At 34.6% G+C, this 18,821-nt stretch overlaps 1 protein-coding gene across 1 annotated transcript in view; it reads left to right on the top strand.

Moving 5' to 3' along the window:
• LOC106467866 (twitchin-like) overlaps positions 1–18,821 on the top strand; it is a gene marked incomplete at both ends in the record, with an annotated part of 159,370 nt that overhangs the window by 43,739 nt on the left and 96,810 nt on the right. The window contains 8 exon segments of the mRNA XM_013928247.2: positions 1,546–1,722; positions 1,992–2,114; positions 2,625–2,924; positions 9,483–9,764; positions 10,858–11,048; positions 11,556–11,670; positions 12,339–12,474; positions 17,672–17,838. Of these exon segments, the coding sequence (XP_013783701.2) occupies positions 1,546–1,722; positions 1,992–2,114; positions 2,625–2,924; positions 9,483–9,764; positions 10,858–11,048; positions 11,556–11,670; positions 12,339–12,474; positions 17,672–17,838 (1,491 nt within the window).

Below are 18,821 nucleotides of genomic sequence, written 5' to 3'. Positions count from 1 at the left end.
TAACTTCTTCTATACTTATTTCCTATGCTAAACCTTTTTCTACATCTTTTTTTTGCATTTAGGTTATCCTGGCCCTCACCACTATCTAGTCCTAGTTTAAATCTTCTGTTACAACTGAGTTAATAACCCTTGCAGACAAGGCAGATCCTACCCTTCCAAAAAGCTCTCTTCTGCCATTAAACTGATCCCACAAGTGGAAACAGCCTATCTGCTCATCCTTATATATTAACCTAAGCCTAGCATTTAGCCTTAGTGACCTACTCATAATTTCATCACCACAATTAATTCTCAGCAGTATCCCTGACACAATTAAGTTATGACTTTTTTCTTTAAATGCCTTTATCAACCTCTTGTACTTGCTAATACTAGAAATAAACAACCTTATAACTACAAAATGTTGTTTTTATTTAATTAGACATTCAACATTTTGCTTTACAGCTTCTTCAGGAGTGTTCACTGAAACACAAACCAACACTTACAGTACAAAGCTTATTTAGACCATTTGAAGCTTTGTACTGTCAGTTTTGGTTTGTGTTTTAGCAAAAACTCCTGAAGAAGCTGTAAAGTGAAATGTTGAGTGTCTAATTAAATAAGAATAACATTTTGGTGTTATAAAGTTGTTTATTTTTAGTATTAATCTGTCTTCTTTACACCAATATGCATATAGAAATTAAATAACCCCTTTTACTTATTAATTAGTTCTTCTAACGTATCTTTCTCTTCATCATTAGCCCCTATATGCACAACAAAAACTGCATCATTGCTAGCCCCCTTTATTATATCTCTTGCTCTGTCAGTTATATTCTTCACCTGTGCCCCTGGGTAGCAAAATCTAATTATTATCCACAAATAATACTAGATGTTGTTACAAACACAGAATCAATTCAAGATCTGTATATTTTTTCTCTGTTACATGAATAGCAGTTGAAAATGTTTAGAGTGGTGTTATTAATGTTAGTATTTGCCCAATTCAGGAATTGTTTATTTAAAAAAAAAGTTACTCTAATTAGTATTTTATCAAAAAATAAGTGGTTCATGTGAGAATTTTTATGTTCTACTTGTACAGTGAAAGCACTATTGTAGTCTTAAATAGTTATACATTAATATCAACTTTTTATCAGAGCAAGCTACCTACATAGATAAAAAAAAACAATCAACCCAATAGTGAGTATATTTAACTAAATATACTGTTTTTATGTTCTTACTTATAAAGATTAGAATGCATTATTTCATCAGTTGGGTATCCTTACTATTAACAGCATTTTTGGCATAAACTCAATAATATCTTATATGGATTGGCCAGCCCAATAGGCTTAGGTTAGTTATAAATATATATACTAATCTAAAAATGTGAAATCATTTGTATAATAAAAATATAACAATAAAATAATAGTAATAAAATAGAAACATTACACATTGTAACCAATACTGTTAATGGTAGCATGTATAGTGTTATGAACATTGCTGTTTGTTTGTCTGTACTTTTATGTACAGAAATTGATTACAGCATTAGTCTTAACTTGAAAATTTCTCTTTGGGGTATAGATAAGCCAACTCCTCCAGAGGGACCGCTTGAAGTTCTGGATGTTCACAAAGAAGGATGCAGACTAAAATGGAAACGACCAAAGGATGATGGAGGTGTGCCACTTGAAGGGTATGAAGTGGAGAAGATGGATCCAGAATCAGGGGTTTGGGTTCCTGTAGGGAAACAAAAGGAACCAGGTAATGAGACATAGAAAGTGCATTCTGGTAAATCAATTTCAAGTCACCTTGTGAAGTTCTAGTTTAAGATACCTGGACTAAGTTGATGGTGATGTATGTGTCAGGCAGCATCTTGTGTATTCTTGAAACTTCAAAATACTGTTTTGTATTGTTAAAAAAATTAAATATATTTTAATTCTTAGCAGATGATTTTCCTGTAGTCTAAAAAATAATGATGTGATATTTATTTGATAGGTATTGATACATTTATTTCATTGTTTTCATTCTAGCTATGGAAGTAACAGGGCTTACTACAGGCAAAGACTACAAGTTCAGGGTTAGAGCTTTAAATAAGGAGGGTGAATCTGAACCCCTAGAAACACAGAAACCTATTAAAGCAAAGAATCCATATGGTATGTTAGAAAGTGTTGTTAACTAGGTAGAAATACAGTGAACGGAACGTTACTTAAATTTCACTCAAAGTTTTCTTTTCCTTATTTACTGTGAACTAATTGTTTATCAACTTAATAAATGTAATCTTCCACAAAATGTTATAATTTATATCTGTTAAAAAATATCTAATCATGATGATCTGTTTTTATAACTATATTTTTTAGTTTTTTTTTTGTATTAGATTAACAAATAGAGGAATTTAAATATTACATTTTTGAAGTTTTTTTATGGGTACTATAACTAACGATCTTATATGATTCAAATTGATGTTATCATGGTGTATAAATACAGATTTTATAAGATATTTCTAATTTTGTTGTCAGTATTTTCTACAATCTTTGCATGTGCCCGTAATTTTTATAATATTTTGGGCTACCTGCTGAATTGTTTTCATGATGCAGGAACAGCCAGAAGAAAATCAACTCAAGCATATCTTAAAAACTTTGTTTCTAATTTTACCTTACATCTAGATGAGCCAGGCCAACCAGGAAAACCAGAACCAACTGACTGGGACAAAGACCATGTGGATCTTAAATGGACACCACCTGAAAGTGATGGTGGTTCTCCTGTCACTGGCTATATCATAGAAAAGAAGGACAAGTTTGGTGACTGGGAGAAAGCATTGGAAGTTCCAGCCACTCGAACCAAAGCTACTGTTCCAGATCTCATACAAGGTCAACCACTGGAGTTTCGTGTTCGAGCCGTCAATAAGGCTGGACCAGGAACACCAAGTGAAGCAAGCACGCCTGTGGTCACAAAGCCAAGAAGATGTAAGCTTCTCTGGACTTCTGTAAATTCCATAGAATAATATTTTTCTCTGTCTTGCATACTTTATTTTAGTAATAACTGATTCATTTAAATTGATAAAAATGTGAATTAATGCAGTCATCAAATTAAGTAGCTCCATTAAGCTATATGTAAAAGTGTTTAATTGTTACTCAAGTAACCACAAGCTAAATACTTGTAAAAAGAAATAGGTGGATGATTATCTAGCATTTAGTTAAAGAATTCTTCATTCTTCTGTAATTCATTTAAAGCAATAATCTAAGATATTGAGCACATTTCTATCAGTAACCTTTATTATCTATCTCTGTGGTCTGATGCAGTGTAAAAAAAAGCAAATGTGAACATCAAACTAGCTAGACTATATAGGATGAGCATATCTATACTATTATTTGACAAAAGTTTGGGACCAAGCCTGCCACAACCCACAGGACCTAGGGAGTAACTTTACTGTGCTTTATGTCTGTTTGTAACTGGTTGTTACATATCTGCTTGTTTGATAATTTCCAGTAACAATTCTTTCTGAGTGACTTCAGCAATACAAGTCCGTTCTTGATTAAAACTAGTTTATTCTTTCTCGTTAATTTCCACAGTCACTTTAAACTTAACAACCTTTATAACACACTTTAAATCACAGTGATTCACACACTTTACTTACGGTGCCTACTGTTTGCTTGACTCAGTTATCTCTATCTTCAATCTATGTGTATATCTATCTATCGCTGGCTTATATACTAAAAAAAGAGGGCATTTAGCAAACACTGGGACATTCGCGAGGTTCCCCGTTAAGTCATGATCCTTCTAGAAACTCCAATGCACATGCTCCCAGCATCGCGTGACTTCCGCTGTCATAACATGGTGAACCACTCTACTAATTGTCATCAAACTTGGTATGTACCCATAGTTTCCTTGGGGAGTGACATAGGGGGGTGGGGTGGATAGTTAAACACATTATAAACATGCTATGTGTTGTAACTTTTAGGTGTTGTGTGTCATTCATAAAGTCAGTTAGGAAAAATAACATAAGGATCAAACATTAATGTGAAATATGGATTGAAACAAAACTAAGCAGATCAAGTCCTGTGTAATCTTCTCAATATTTCTATGCTGTACAACCTGTGGAATCTCCTCTCGGTTTTATGAGTAGTCCTATACAAATTGTGAAATATCATCAAGATTTTTATGAGTAGTCCTGTTCATTCTGTGGAATATCCTCAATTTTTATGAGTAGTCCTATACAAACTGTGGAATCTCTTCTGTTAGTGGTAGTTTTATACAAGATGTGGAATCTGCTCAAGATTTTTTAGAATGGTACTATATAAACTCTGGAATCTTCTCAAGATTTTTATGAATAGGCCTAATCATTCTACGAATCTCCTTGATATTTTTATGAATAGTCCTATACTAATTGGTGAAATCTCCTCATTATTTTTTTGCTATACAATCTGTGTAATCTCCTCAATATGCATTTGAGTGGTGCTATACAAAATGTTGATTCTTCTCAAGATTTTTATGAGTAGCACTATCCAAACTGTGAAATCTCCTCAAGATATGTATGAGTAGTTCTGTACCCTCTCTGCAATTTTCTTAAGCTGTTGCATTTGTGTGTTCCCTTCATTAAGGTTAAAATACCAAAATTAATTTTAGATAATAATCTTAATGTAAGCTGTTGAGTGAAGTGCATTTTTCTCTTGTTTTCCTAGAACTTACATTGAAAGCTCTTTTAAAAATTTATCATCAAAATTAAAACACACTTATAATTTAAGTCTTTGGGAGTATATGATCATTCCTGAGATAGGAATGTTTTATTGGTTCTGTGATAGAAGCACAACATTATTTCTATAACAGTTCAATACAATTCAGTTGATACAAATAAACTTTTATGGTACAATTTTGTAAACAAAGATTCAGGATATCCCACCAATGAATGTGACCTCTCCAATACATCACAAGTTACCTCCTAAATGTATGTTTCATTGTGACATCACAGACAAGTCAAAAGTGAAGACTCAGAAATGTCACAACTACCTCTCCTTGTGACATCAGATATTAACTTTTCTAAGACTTAGTTGAAACTTTTCTTAATTTTAAAAAATATTGTTGGTTTCTCTATTTCTGAATAAAAAACATACAAATCACACTTCAATGAGTAAATAAATTATATTTCATGTATAATAGTACATTGAGAAGTAATGAAATACTGAAAGATTAATTCTCAGAGATTGCATAATGAAGTACAATATGTAAACATTTATGGCTGGATGATAAAAGTTATGGATAAACTTTATTTTGAAGAAAATGGTACACAAACAGGTATGATATATATAGGTGATCTGCTTGTTTCTAATGATGCATTTTTGAGTTTACAAGAATAGAACTCTCAATAGTTTAGAAAGGGCAGAATGTATAATATTAAATTGAAGAACCCACGCTGCTAAGTCATGTTGAATATTGATTTATTTGTTCATCTTCTTTTGTGTTAATTTCATTATCATCTCCACTATCAAGACCTTGCCACTCATGAAATAAATCACTTTTTTAGGGATATGGACTTCTTACAAAATTGTCATTTTCATGTTCCTCTTCTGGAAGGCCATTAACAGAACCTGGATTTTTATCATGATCTTTTAAATCCTCCCTGGTATTTTTACTATGCGGGGTATTTTCACCAGTATTTCCAGAAGATGTAATGGGTGTATGACCTTTATAGCCATTGCTATCATCAGTTTCTAAATGGTTCAGAGTGTTTAAAAACTAGTATAGCTTTCAACGACTGACTTGCCATTGAAGTTTTCTTTTGTTCATTACTCTCTTATGAAGAACTGGAACAGTGCTGAAACAGAATTTCCAAGTCTTTATTGAGACCTCAATTTCAACATTACCAAGGATGACAAATTTTAGCTTATGCTACATTTTATGAAACAATAACTATATTTTTTGCTTTGTAATGTTTGAGTCTAAACTGTACAAAGTATCATGAACTCTGTAAATTAAAGATGAAGAAATAAAACTTATAATTATTGCAAAATATCAATGAGACAGATATTGTAAATCTTCACATACCGAGAGAGGGTTCAAAGTAGAGTTAAAACCATAAAATCAAATGAAAGCAGATACAGAAAGCTGAAGCTATTAGGATAAATAACTGTAAATATATCTATTACAATTTTTGATTTAATTTCATATTTTTCAAATTGTTGTTCCACTGTATTTTGAAGATGTCACTACAGTTAGTGTTATGTTAGAAAAAATAACATATAGAATATAAAGCTTTACTGAAATACTTTTTATATTCACTCAGGAGGTTCTAGGTGTTTTGTAAATGAAATAAGAAAAGTGTAAGATGATAGTTTGAAAACAAATATTTTTATTTTTGACATGAATACCAACTTTCACTCAGATTGACTCAGTAAAGGCTTTAGAAATTCACAAGCAAATCTTTAATTTTTTGTATACAACAGACTTTTATTGTTCATTAAAAGCTTGCCAGGGGCTGTAAAGATACATACAGAAATTCAAAATCACAGTAATCATTACTATGCTAGCTTCACAGATGCGCGGCACACCCAATTAGTGTCTGTGTTGGTTCTTGAGAATGTACAGAATACCTAGTGTATAAGGGGTAAGAAAAGTGTTACTTTAAACATTGGATACTTTTCACTGCTGCACTGTCTTTTATTAATCTTTTTGTTATAGTTTAAGGTCCACATATATTTTCTAACCAAAGTGTTGCTATTACTCTGTTCTGTTTTGCTGTGTTTATTTATTATTATTTATTCATTTGACTGATCGCTTTAGCCAAGGTGTATGCTTAATTAATCAACAGTGTTGTCAACAAAAACATATCACTGCTAATAGCACTGTCTCTTGAGATTTTTTATTATAGTTGGAGGTTCACATTCATATTTATTTTCCAACTGAAATGTTAGTGTCAAACTGTTCAACTTATTATTATGTCTATAGGTATGTTTAGTTAATCAACAATTTTGCTATAAAATGACTGTGATTGTTAACCTGCTTGGAATGGTGACTAATAAGTAAATATTTGTTGTGCTTTTAAAAGTCGGCTGCGGCTCTTTTAATTGGCTACAATAAAGTGCTTTTGTAATGAAAGCATACTATAAATAGGATGGATCAAATACATGTACATAAACAATGCCTACTTCTTATTCAAAATTTAAAAACATGATTACACTTCTTTATATCACATTTTTAAATTAGGTGCAAATGTTTTATCTTATTTACATAGATTACCCATAAAATTAAGCCCCCAGTGGCACAGCGGTATTTCTGCGGACTTACAATGCTAGAAACCAGGTTTCGATACCCGTGGTGGGCAGAGCACAGATAGCCCATTGTGTAGCTTTGTGCTTAATTTCAAACAAAAAAACCATAAAATTAAAGGGGTTTTAATCAAACTAATAGTTATAGTGACATCATCCACATATCTGGCAAATTTCTACTATTGAAGTTTTAAACCTTTGGAACCTTCGAAGGTCAAAATTTAACCTTTGTTACAACCTTAGTTTTTCTGTTAGCAGCAGGAAACTGCCTCAGTGGCCTGAGTGACTTTACCTTCACTATGTTAAACTTTTTTTTTATGCTGTTGAGTCATTTATATGTGTAATCCAAATTATGATAACTAGAATACATAGCCTTGTAAATTTTATAATATAACGTTTTGGGACAACAAGGGAACCTATTGGTCCACCTAGGCTGTCCCATCCTCTAAACTGAACTAAACCTATTATGTAAAAAGAAAAAAAACCTCAAAGCCAGCCTTTAGCATCCATATAGTTATCAAGCTTTATTTTAAATTCACTTAAATTTACTGCCTCCACAATATCTATAGGCAATTTGTTTCAAAGGGCAACCATATGTGCTTTGTTAGAAAAATAAAACTGTCCCAGCTGAAGATGGCTTCTACCCTGCCAAAATTTATATTTGTGTCCCCTGGTAGAATGAGGTTTACTTTAAAAAAATTTCTAGACCTACAACAATTTAGAAATAAGTTTCAACAAATGCTCAGCCGTATGGGAAATATTAAAGCATATGAGTTGTTCACAAGATGTCCATGTTCTCTTAAATTGCCTTAATTGCTAATAAATTGTGCTATTTTGTGATTTTATAGCTAAGACAATAACTTTGTATCTGCTTTGCTAATTGAAACTGACTGTTCATTTACCATCTTTTTATCATACTTAAGTATTAATCATTACATGGCTTTAGAAATATTAAAGGAACAAATCATAAAAGTAACATTTGCAAGTCAAATATTATGATATGAGGGCTGTATATGAGGCTGTTGTCATGGAAATTAAATATTGGTAGTAAAATATAAAAACTGTGAAGCTATATGTCAGTCAACTTAAAGTCAGATAATACAATATAAAAGCCATACTTTATTGTTAGTTAAATTAAATTAAAGCTAAGTCTTGCAAAATAAAGATACTCGATGGCCCGAAATAAACTTAATATGACAAAACGTTAGTTCAACCCATACTCACAATCCATTTAGTAGCCTATTTCTTAAAGCCTGAATGCAATGAAAAATCTACAACCTGACATGGAAGCCTATCAGATTAATCAGAATTTCCATATAAATGTTTGTTCATTTCAGATTAAAACAAAGATTAATTCAAATAAAAGGGACTCTCCCAAACTTATAAAATCTATATTCCGTAGATTAACCAAGCAACCCTGATTGTAGAATAATTCACTTTTAGTAATCAACAGCTACTAAAAATACTAAACTAGTGACAGTAGGTCAGTACAAATATGCAAAATGAAAATAATATATATGGTAAATACATGAGCTCTAAAAAATCTCTGGAAATTATCATGTTGTGTCAGTATGTAAATTGTCTACATGTTAATCCCTTGACACTAGGCTTCATTACGGAAAATAACCAATATGATATGATTTTGTTTTAAATATATTATGGGAATTTACTGACTAGCAAAATTGCAGAGTGTAATCGATTCATTATCACCCATGTATAAAGAATTTCAAAATTATTAAATCTGTAAATGGTCAAACAGCCCTATTTAAATGTTTATGTAATTCTCTGACATTACAAAAAGTATTTCTCATACCAAAACTAGTTTACAACGTTTGAATGTTGAAAGAAGACAAAATTTAATTCTTAACTTTCAGTTAGAAAAACCTGCATGCATCAGGTCACGAGTGAAGAGTGTAGTGTCGCTGTAAAGTATATATAGTTTGTGATGCCATCTTGTGGGTGTTATATATAAGGTCTCAGTTACATATTCAAAGTGTCCCCAAGAAAATGTGGTACCTGTGACCACTCAGAAATATATATATCATGTAATGAAAATGACGTATCACAGGTACATGTCATCTTTGGTGGGATGGCGTCAGCATGCAAGAACCCCCATTGACTGTTTGGCATGTGGTATTTACAGTTCTTGTGTATTTTTCAAATGTAAAGGACTAAATTATTCATTTAACAGTGGCATATTATCATATGGATGTCTGGAGTGTATAGTTGTTTTATTTATTTTTACTGTGGAATTTCTTTCAGTACCACCTCAGATAGAACAGACTAGTCTGTATAAAGTCCGAATCAAAGCAGGACATTCGTTCAATTTTGATGTGAATGTAATTGGGGAGCCAGCCCCAGAGACAACGTGGAAACTACGAAATAGAAATGTGACATCCTCAGACCGAGTGAAGGTTGTAAGTGAACCGAATAACACTAAGCTTTCTGTACGTCAGGCCAGGCGAGAAGACTGTGGAATGTACACCATCACAGCTGTTAATGAACATGGAAAGGATGAAGCTCAAGTAGAAGTGGTTGTACTTGGTAAGTTGTTTTCTGTAGGCCTGATCTAAGTATCATTATAGTAGAAGTTGTTACTATAATGATACTTAGATCAGGCCTACAGAAAACCACTTACAGAGAATAACAACTTCTACTATAATGATACTTAGATCAGGCCTACAGAAAACCACTTACAGAGACTATAATAAAGATACTTAGATCAGGCCTACAGAAAACCACTTACAAGAACAACAACTTCCGCAGGTTCAGGCCTACAAAAAAAAACACTTATTGAGAACAAACTTTACTACTATAATAAAGATACTTAGATCAAGCCTACAGAAAACCACTTCACAAGAACAACCACTTCTACTATAATAAAGATACTTAGATAAGGCTTACAGAAAACCACTTACCAAGAATAACCACTTCCACTATAATAAAGATACTTAGATCAGGCCTACAAAAAAAACACTTATTGAGAACAAACTTTACTTAAGTATCTTTATTATAGTAGAAATGGTTATTCTTAGTTTTCTGTAGGACTGATCTAAGTATCTTTATTATAGTAGAAATGGTTATTCTTAGTTTTCTGTAGGACTGATCTAAGTATCTTTATTATAGTAGAAATGGTTATTCTTAGTTTTCTGTAGGACTGATCTAAGTATCTTTATTATAGTAGAAATGGTTATTCTCTATTTTCTAAGAATCAAGGCCATATACAATTGGTAATATAAAAATCTGATAAATCATCTAGCATTTTTTAGATCATTCTACTAAGTTATTAAATATATTTTTCTGTGGAACTTTATCTTACTAGGTATTGCCTTAGATGGAGTGAACTAGTATTTATAAGATCTTTTACAGATAGAACAATAATATTTTCTACAAAGTAATAAAAAAACACTTTTGCTGGTGATGTTATTTCTATCACAGAGAAGGCATACTTCTAGAAGGAAGTCTTAAACGTAAGCATACTGGTGACCTGATTTCTATATAACTGGATAATTTAAACACATTCTTCCGCACTTGAAAATACCTTACTTCTAAAGAACATTAATTTATATGCTCTCAGTGTCTATAGAAGGTAAAAGTATGTGTTGTTGTTTTAACTTACGAGGTATTTTCCATCAAGATAAACCTTCTCCACCTGCTGGTCCTCTGAAAGTGGATGATGTTCATGCCGAAGGATGTACACTAAAATGGAACCCACCAGGGGACGATGGTGGGGTTCCTATTGATCATTACAATGTTGAGAAAATGGACACTGAATCTGGCAAATGGATACCTGCTGGTGAAACTGTTGGACCAGAAACCTCCTTGAAGGTTAGTTTCAATGTGTATGGATGTGCCAAAACAAATGGTTGGGTTTATTCATTCTTTTAGATAATCAGTTTGCTGATTAATTTTCTGTTCTTCTGAAATATGACTATCAGTAGAAAATTGTTTCATAAAATATCAATAAATTATTGAAAAATAACATTCAATTTAAATCATACTCTTACACCTAACAAATTTTCTTAGTTCTCTAAAGTTTACATTATAAAGATTTACACTTTTCCTTAGTATCAAAAAGTCATTGTTAGAATGTGTCTCTGAGCATTCCCTTAGTTACAAGAAGTCAGCATTAATGATTTGGTGATACGTTATTTTTGTTAAAATTTTCATTTATTTCCTAGATGGAGTGTATTACATTGATTTACTATACAAAAAACTATTATGGTTTGGATTCTACATATGTTTCTAATGTTGTGTCCTTTTAATATATAACTTACTGCTGAGAAAATATAATTGAATAATATAATTATACATGTGGTCTTCTGTTATTTATAGGTTAAAGGTCTTCAGCTTGGGAAAAAGTATAAATTCCGAGTTAGAGCTGTAAACAGACAGGGAGAGTCAGGTCCTTTGGAAACAGATAAAGTCACTGAAGCCAAAAATCCATTTGGTTAGTCACTGTTTTATCTAGAGAATATTACGTTCTTAGATGTATGGAAGCTTATATTTATAGAAGGAAGTCTAAAGGCAAACATAGGTTGTATTAGTGTTAACATGAGAAGGATGGTGATGCCTTATTCTCTTATACACGAGTCTTGTGGTGCATCTAGTTAAACACAACTGATCAGTTGAACTAGTTGTTTATGGTATTATATCACTCAGTCTGCTTACTACATCTGTATTATATAAACTGATCACTTATATGGTGGTCACATTGTATCTAGTTAAACACAACTGATTAGTTGAATTAGTTGCTTCTGGTATTATATCATTCAATCTGTTTACAACATTTCTGTTCTGTAAACTTATGTGATACTGTATGACATAATTTTATTAACCTGTAGATGTTATATTTACCCAAAAGTTTCACTGAACATTTGTGTTGACATGAAAATGTAGTAGTACTTTTTTGAGTGGAGAGTAAGTATAAATTACAGCTATGTGTTAAAGATGAAACACTTAATGTTTGGAAAGATATGTACTGACAATAAAGAAAATCAAGTACTTTATTATCTTTAGCAGCATCAAGATCATTTACTCTTGGCATTCAGATATTGAGTGTGTACTGATAAATATCATTAAGCAAGGTTTTATCTCTCTCATAATTTTGTATTCTAGATGAACCAGGCAAACCGGAGACTCCAGAGATTGAAGACTATGACAAGGACTTTGTGAAACTGAAATGGCAGCCTCCAGCAAGTGATGGTGGTTCTCCTCTCACTGGATACATTCTGGAGAAGCAAGACAAACAGAAGTAGATAGAACTCTATATAGCTACCTGCTTTGCTTATGTTATGTTATTTTATATGATTTTGTATGTAATGTTTATACTAAAGATAACTTCATCATATGCAACATAATAAGCACCCAAATTACACACTGATACGGTACTTCCCTCTACTCACAAGATTAACTATTCTCGTTCATTGCTTCCCTCTATATGCAAACGTTTTTTATTATGTATGCCACAAGCCTTCTGCACCACCCCCTATTGGAATCAAATGATTCCTACATGTCTATCATGCAAATCATCATGCATCACTTCTCCACCATTAGGAGAATAGTTCACTCATGAGACGCACGTGACTTCCTCTTTGTGCCTTTTCCCAAACTACTACTTCTCGTTTGGCAGCGTCTTTCTTTTTTTTTCATCTTGATTAGTGTTTGAATTTGAATTTGTTCTCAAAGTGGTTTCATCTCACATACTCAGTTGTTTTTTTAAAGCATATCGGTCCAATTACCTTTGTTCTAATCGCATATATTTCTTACTTCAAATGCTTTTTTCGACTGATACAACATGAATTTGAAGTTAATGCCTCCACTTCAGGTGTCTTACAATTGACAGGTGCTTTACCACAGGCTTCAGGTGCTGGTGACCTGTCAGGAGATTTGTCTACATTTATTTGCAGGGAGATTGAACATTTTATGGGTCATCCTCTATCTCCAGACATTGCCCCACTTCCTCCTGAACCCGTGGAACCTGGGCAGGCCGAAGGGGATTTTGATTGCCTGTTTTTACATTCTGAATTTGCTGTGTCTTCTTCCTGAGGATTCTGTTCGGCCTTCCATATTTTTTCGCACTTTATTTTTCAGGTATGTGATGTTTTATCCCTTCCTCCCGTTTCTTATGACCCGTACCAAACAATTTGCCTCTCAGTGGGCACTGACATTAGTGTGTCTCATCCTCATCCCCCATGGGCTTCGGATCAGTCTGCCTTCACATTTCATAGGGCTAACTGTCCATATCTTGACCAACAACTGTTGGGTTCGGTTTTACCTGTCTGGGGGGGAGGCTCCGATTCTTCTGTTAGTCTCACCCATACCCAATTTTCCCGCCTCCATTTTACCCTCATGACTCTTTTGCAGTACCTTTCCACAATTCATCTCCTATCTGTGGCTCTTCACAGAAATCCTGAGGGATTTTCTGGTACATCCTCTCCCTCCTAACCTTCACGTTGAGTCATTTGTCGTCTTTGGCTCTGGCTTTACAAACGTGGTTTATGTGTTGTTGGGACTATTCAGGTCATGATGCAGTTTTATCAAGAACCCGTTTACCTGCTCCTTATCTCTGAGATTTGTGTATGGCTCCGTTTTTAAGATGTTTCATCTTTGATATGGTCCCAGAGTCCTTGGAGTCTTGGGTGGCATGTGTCCAGCAACAATCTACCTTTTTCCATCTGGTAGCCTGTTCATCTCAGTTGGAGCAGAGTGTGGCACAAATTCCAGTTTCCCGTCTTTCTCCTTCCCAGCCCTTACCTGTCCCTCCTTTTCGCAGTGCCACCACTCATCATTTTTCTCAACAACACACGATACACCGCCACCAGTTCTGGTGACTATCTGGTGGTTTTAGACTTGGTGGGAGCTCAACTTGCGGCCTTCGTTCATTGTTGGCATTCTTTCATTACCAATGATTGGGCTCTTCAGGTTTTGTCAGAGGGCCTCAAAATTCCATTTCTTGCCCCACCTCCCTCTTCTCAGGTACCTGTTTTCTTCCTTTCTCCAGTGTCTATCAGTGGTGGTACAGGGTCTCCTCACCTACTAGGCTATTGAACCTCTTCCACATCATTCACTGGGGTTTTACTCCCGTCTGTTTGTTGTTCCCAAAAAGACCGAGGACTGGAGGCCTGTCATCAGTTGATTTGTTTACCTTCCACGTTTCACCATGGAGTCCTACCTCACTCTTTGGTGGACATTTTCTCTGGGTCTCTGGAGTACCAAGATGGATGTCTCCAATTCGTATTTGCATATTCCCATCTCGGAAAGATCTTGTCCACCATGGTTTCCTTGTTTACTCCAACTACAATTATACCCTCTTGTACTACTTCCATTATTACCCAACCTCCTTCATCAACCCTAGTCATCAGTTCTGCATCCTGCACATCACATCCTCTGTCTTCATGCCCGGCTTTTGTCTGGTCCTTGGTGAGGAGTTCTGGTTTCTCCTGTCATGTAGCTTTAGATTTGGCTCAATCCATCCATCCTTCCTCGATGAAAGTGTATCAGCAAAAGTGGAAGGTCTTTCACGCATGGGCCCAGGCTCAGGGATTTCCTGCTGCTCATTCTATGGTTGCTGATATCTCCAAGTTTCTCACATGGCTTTTTGACTGGGGGTCTTCTGTCTGCTCGATTTCAGGTTATCAGGAAGCTTTATCCCATACATTTCAGTTTTCCCATTACCATAGGGTTTTTCTTTTACCCATCTTTACCATGTTAATCCATTCCTTCCAGATTCTGTGATCTGCTCTTCCAGATTTGTACATTAATGTGGTCATCCATTCCCTTACCTTACCTCCGTTCAAACCTATTTCCTCATGTTCTTTGTCTCACCTGTCCCTTAAGGTGCATTTCCTTCTTTTGTGCCTGTGGGCATCAACGGTCTGACTTGTTCACCATCAACATCTCACACACACTTTACCACCATAACTATCTTCTCCTTTATCCAGATTGTTCCTTCCTTCCCAAAACTTTGGTGGCTCATGAGGGTAACTCCTTCTTTTTGCCTATTTCTCTTTCCTCTATTTCTCATCTCTACCCATGTTTTGATCTGGATAAACTTCTATGTTCTTTGCTATATTGCCTGCATGGCTTTCTTTTGTGGTTCCAGTTTCCATCTCTTTATCCCGTGGCAACCCTCTTCATCCAGAGATCACTCCCTTTTACCCTTACTAATTGGGTTCTTCGTTTGATCCAGTTGACTTATTCTTCATTGTCCTCTTCCCACCATAATTTGTTCTGTGTTACCTCTCATCAAATCCAACACTTCACCTTTTCCCTTGCTTATCGTCTTCATTGGCATTTGGAGGAAATCCTACAGTTGGGCATGTGGACCAACCCTAACACATTCATCTCCCATTACTTACATCATATCGCGGTTTTGGCTTCCTCAGGTTTTTGCCTTCCACCTGTGGCTGTACTTCAGACTTCGATGCGACTCTGACACTGGGTAAGTCTTTATTAATATTTTCTTTATTTTCTGGGGCCCATTCTTCATACCTTCATTACATGGGTCCCACTCTGTGGTGAGTCATGTCTGACCTCTAAATCCACACTATATGCCATGTTGACTAGCGTTTTTTCTTTCCATGGCTTCGTGCACTTACCTTTGAGATGGGGTGTTTCACAAGATCGCTTGTAGGTGAATAACCTCACAATATTTGCTTTATAAATTGGTCTGTCCCAGACCGTACCACTCATGGACTTCAAGGGGATAGCTGCCCATCCCTGCCATGCCTTGATTGAATATATCAGTATGGTCTGCTTTTAAAACTAGGGTTTTGTGTTCACCCATTGCACTGTCTCGGGTGTCAATGTACCTCTGGGCTCTTCAACTCATTTTCAGCCCCCCTTTTCTTCTATTGGAGTATGGGAGTCCTTACCACTTACCAGTTCCAAGCCTCTGGGATGGTCGGTCATGGTGGGTTCCACATAAAATGGCTCTAACCATTCAGTTCAGAGTAGGGTGGTGGTGTTCTGCCAGTGTTTTCAATGGGGTGAGATTTCAAAATGCAGTTCAACCCTTCAATTGGAAGCCCTCTTTCTACCCTTGTGTGGATGTCGGTACCCCATGGGCTGGTTTTTGTATTTCAAGTGAACCAAGCAACATAAGTCCTCACACAGGTTTAGGGTTGTCTATCTTCCTCCCTTCATTTCCTCCTCCTGTGTTGTGGGTCACAGCAGGGATATGTGGGATTATTCCGGTTCTATCCTTGACTCTCCCTCGTTCTTGCCCTTTGGATGGTCTTGACCTGTTTTACGGTTGCTGGAGTTAATTGTATGCAGTAGGTTTCCTTTTGATACCAGATGTTGAATTCCCGAATCTATAGCTCAGAGTTAATCTCCTGTAATACCAAAGAATTAGAGTGTTTTTCAATTCCCCGGTTCTTGGGTTTGCGGTGAAAATGGTATGATCCTCATCATACCATCTCTTGTGGCATGTGTAATAAAAAGTTTGCATTTAGAGGGCAGCAATAAACGAGAATAGCTAATCTTGTGAGTAGAGGGAAGTACCTATCGGAAATACATTTTCAGTATAGGAAAATTATAACTTCATGATATCCAGCATAATAAACACCCAAATTACATATTATATGCAACATAATGAACACCCAAATTACACACTTCATCATATCCAACATAATTAATGCCCAAATTACACACTTCTTCGTATTTAACATAATACACACTTCATCATATCCAACATAATCAATATCCAAATTAAACAGTTTATTATATGCAACATAATGAACATCCAAATTACACTCTTCCTCATATCCAACATAATCAATGCCAAATTACACACTCCATTGTATCCAACTTAATAAACACCCAAAGTACACACTTCATAATATCTAACATAATAAACATCCAAATTAAACACTTCATCATACCCAACATCTTAAACATCTGAATTACACACATCATCTTATTTAGCATCATAAATAGCAGAACTACACACTTCATAATATCCAACATAATAAACATCCAAATTAAACACTTCATCATACCCAACATCTTAAACATCTGAATTACACACTTCATCCAAATTAAACACTTCATCATACCCAACATCTTAAACATCTGAATTACACACTTCATCCAAATTAAACACTTCATCATACCCAACATCTTAAACATCTGAATTACACACATCATCTTATTTAGCATCATAAATAGCAGAACTACACACTTCATAATATCCAACATAATAAATTAAACACTTCATCATACCCAACATCTTAAACATCTGAATTACACACTTCATCTTATTTAGCATCATAAATAGCAGAGCTACATACTTCCTCATATCCAACATTTTCGAATTAAACACTTTATCATACCCAACAGCTTAAACATCTGAATTACACACTTCATCTTATACAGCATTATAGAAACCTGAATTATACAATTCACATTAAAAAGCACCTGAATTATGAATTTATTTTACTACCTAGTCCTGATTGGATACCAGTAATGGAAGTGTCAGCTAGTGAAACAAGGGCTAAGGTTACTGACCTGGACGAAGGCAGTCAGTATGAGTTCAGAGTTCGAGCTGTGAACAAAGGTGGTCCTGGGATTCCCAGTGATGCCACGGTTCCTCATGTTGCCAGGCCAAAGAACAGTAGGTTAAAAGTTGTGATGTTTATGTTATAGGAGGAATTTTTCATTGTGTAACAGTCTTATACTGTGCATGACAAAGAAAGAAGTAGATTATACTTATACTGTTAGGATACATATTATTCATCTTTACGTATTTTGAATGTAGTAAGGAATAACCGTGTAGTTTTAGTTTTAAGAAATTTTTTTTATAAAAATCAGTGATTGTTTCCAATTTTTGTGATTTTTATTTTGAAAATTAATTTTAATATGTGTAGTCTTGTTTTTTTTATAATCAAACTTTTAGGAATCCAGTATTTTAAATATTCTTTAATGCTAATCAAAACAACTAAGGGATAACTGTATTGTAGTTATGACAAAAGATAACTGCTTTTATTAAATAAAGACAATGGCACCTTGAGATAATTTTTATTTGAAACATATGTCAGGTGACAAGCCATGTGATATGATATGGGTATATATGTTATTGTGTGTACAGATATCAGCCAAATAAATGATCAGAAGATATTTGTTAATAAGTCGTATGATCTTCTTAGACACTAATGTCATTCATAGCGTGATGTTGCATGTTTGAGTGCTTGAATGAGTTACTTGTGTAAGATGGTGCACTTCTTCATCAGAGTTGCTTTCAGTTAACCAGCTCTACTTTGCAGTGATGTTACATGCTTGAGTTTGTGAATGAGTTACTTGGGTTAGATGGCCCACTTCTCCATAATGGATGCTTTGAGTTCATTATCACTGCTTGGAGGTGATGTTACATATTTGAGTGTGTGAATGAGTAACATGGGTTAGATGGTCCACTTCCCCATCAGAGATGCATTCAGTTAACCAACACTACTTGTAGGTGATGTTACATGTATGAGTGTGTGAATGAGTTGCTTGTTTTAGATGGCCCACTTCTCCATAATGGTTGCTTTGAGTTCATTATCACTGCTTGGAGGTGATGTTACATGTTTGAATGTGTGAATGAGTTATTTGGGTAAAATG

The sequence above is a fragment of the Limulus polyphemus genome, unplaced genomic scaffold (genome assembly GCF_000517525.1).
Source record: "Limulus polyphemus unplaced genomic scaffold, Limulus_polyphemus-2.1.2 Scaffold2772, whole genome shotgun sequence".
Taxonomy (NCBI): Eukaryota; Metazoa; Arthropoda; class Merostomata; order Xiphosura; family Limulidae; genus Limulus; species Limulus polyphemus.
This window is presented reverse-complemented; position numbering and strand designations above follow the sequence as displayed.